Source organism: Salvelinus sp. IW2-2015, unplaced genomic scaffold, assembly GCF_002910315.2.
Source record: "Salvelinus sp. IW2-2015 unplaced genomic scaffold, ASM291031v2 Un_scaffold2408, whole genome shotgun sequence".
Classification (NCBI taxonomy): Eukaryota; Metazoa; Chordata; class Actinopteri; order Salmoniformes; family Salmonidae; genus Salvelinus; species Salvelinus sp. IW2-2015.
Genome location: NW_019943729.1, coordinates 87,100 through 88,904, shown reverse-complemented (window position 1 = coordinate 88,904; position 1,805 = coordinate 87,100). Strand labels below are relative to the sequence as shown.

The 1,805-nt window shown below is 48.8% G+C and overlaps 1 protein-coding gene and 1 pseudogene across 1 annotated transcript in view; one reads left to right on the top strand and one right to left on the bottom strand.

Annotated features, from left to right (window-relative positions):
• LOC112073890 (protein Hook homolog 3) overlaps positions 1-1,805 on the bottom strand; it is a 54,199-nt gene that overhangs the window by 14,775 nt on the left and 37,619 nt on the right. The window contains exons 3-5 of the mRNA XM_024141124.2: positions 1,174-1,246; positions 869-1,052; positions 199-266 (exon numbers count right to left, since the gene is read on the bottom strand). Of these exons, the coding sequence (XP_023996892.1) occupies positions 199-266; positions 869-1,052; positions 1,174-1,246 (325 nt within the window). The remainder of the gene's footprint in view (positions 1-198; positions 267-868; positions 1,053-1,173; positions 1,247-1,805) is intronic.
• Positions 1,468-1,805, top strand: part of LOC112073892 (protein Hook homolog 3-like) — a 6,370-nt pseudogene continuing 6,032 nt past the window's right edge.

The window sequence follows — 1,805 nt, the reverse complement described above, 5'->3', positions numbered from 1 at the left end:
CTACACAGTGTGACGTCATCAGTTACAACACATGGAGACCCTACACAGTGTGACGTCATCAGTTACGACACACAGTGTGACGTCATCAGTTACAACACAGGGAGACCCTACACAGTGTGACGTCATCAGCTTTCAACACACATGAAATGCATCTAGAGTAAAGCACAAAGTTCTTTCAAATGTTTACAAAAGGCCTACCTCTTGAATGGCTGTCATGACAACATGTTGAACAGATTCCTCCAGCATCATTATGGTCTGGATGTTTTCTAGAAGGGCAGAGAGAGAGAATGACTACATGTTCAGTCTAAGAAGCTCAGATACACCATGACAACAACGGAGCGTGACGAAGCCGTGAGAGGAATGTTACAGATAAACTGGAAGCCTCTCATCTTAAAACATATCCTCAACTGAACTCTCGATACAGTCTAGACCCTTCTAAACTCAACTCTGGACCCACAAGCCAGTTCCACCACATTTATTTCATTGTCTCCCTCTAATCAGGGACTGATTTAGACCTGGGACACCAGGTGGGTGCAATTAATTATCAAGTAGAACAGAAAACCAGCTCCGGACCTCGTAGTGAAAGAGTTGAACACACCGGGTTTAGACTCGAGGACCGGGCAGTGCCCCGTCCAGGCTCGAGGACCGGGCCGTGCCCCGTCCAGGCTCGAGGATCGGGCCGTGCACAGTCCAGGCTCGAGGACCGGGCCGTGCACAATAACAACCAATAGTAACAATCTTGAGCGCTTCTTCTGAGACACAACAGAGACAGCCTATAGAGACAGCCTAGCCCATGCTGAACAGACAGACAGACAGACAGACAGACAGACAGACAGACAGACAGACAGACAGACAGACACAGACAGACCTTGTTTCTGCTCACAGTTGACAGCACAGCCCAGTATGAGTTGTAGCATCCTGCCCAGCTCTGCAGGGTCTGAGTGTTCTCCTATCAGGTTGATGTCTGGCAGGGTGAAGTCATTGATCTGCTGTTGAAGGACCTCCTGGTTGTAGTCCAGTATACCTTTCAACACCTTCTTCAGATTACTGATCTGAGAGGAGGAAGAGGAGGGAAGACGTGACATTGGGACTGTGGCAATGACAAGGGCTTTAGAGCAGATGGCAGCAACACATAAAGACAGTGTATTAAAACCATCATCATCATCATCATACCTTTAGTCGCCAGTTATCTCCCACCTCAGGCTTGATCCTACTGATCCAGTTGTCAGTGAAATACACAATGTCTCTGGAGAAGAGAAAGGTAAGTTGTCACATAAAGGAGAAAGACACAGCAACAACGCCTGGCCACCACGCCTGGCCACCACGGTTGGCCACCACGGTTGGCCACCACGGTTGGCCACCACGGTTGGCCACCACGCCTGGCCACCACGGTTGGCTTGATGGTTTCACAAAACTAATTTCCAGCAGTTAAAAAGTAAAAAGCCGCACACGGAGTCGTCGTGCGCGATGGGACAAGGACATCCCTGCCAGGCCAAACCTCCCCTAACCCGGACGACGCTGGGCCAATTGTGTGCCGCCCTTGGGTATCCCGGTCACGGCCGGCTGCGACAGAGCCTGGACTCGAACCCAGAATCTCTGGTGGTACAGCTAGGTGTGGGTATCTCTGTAATATTTCATAGCAGGAAATGATTGTTTTCTAAATTGTCCTTTTTTTTCATCTAGATCCAAACGTTTGGATTGGAGGCACCATGCAAAACAGTGGAAGATCTCACAAGTGGGTTTGTCATGGCCCAGGCCCTACAGAAAATGTAAGTGTCAATTTATATATATATATATTATTATTC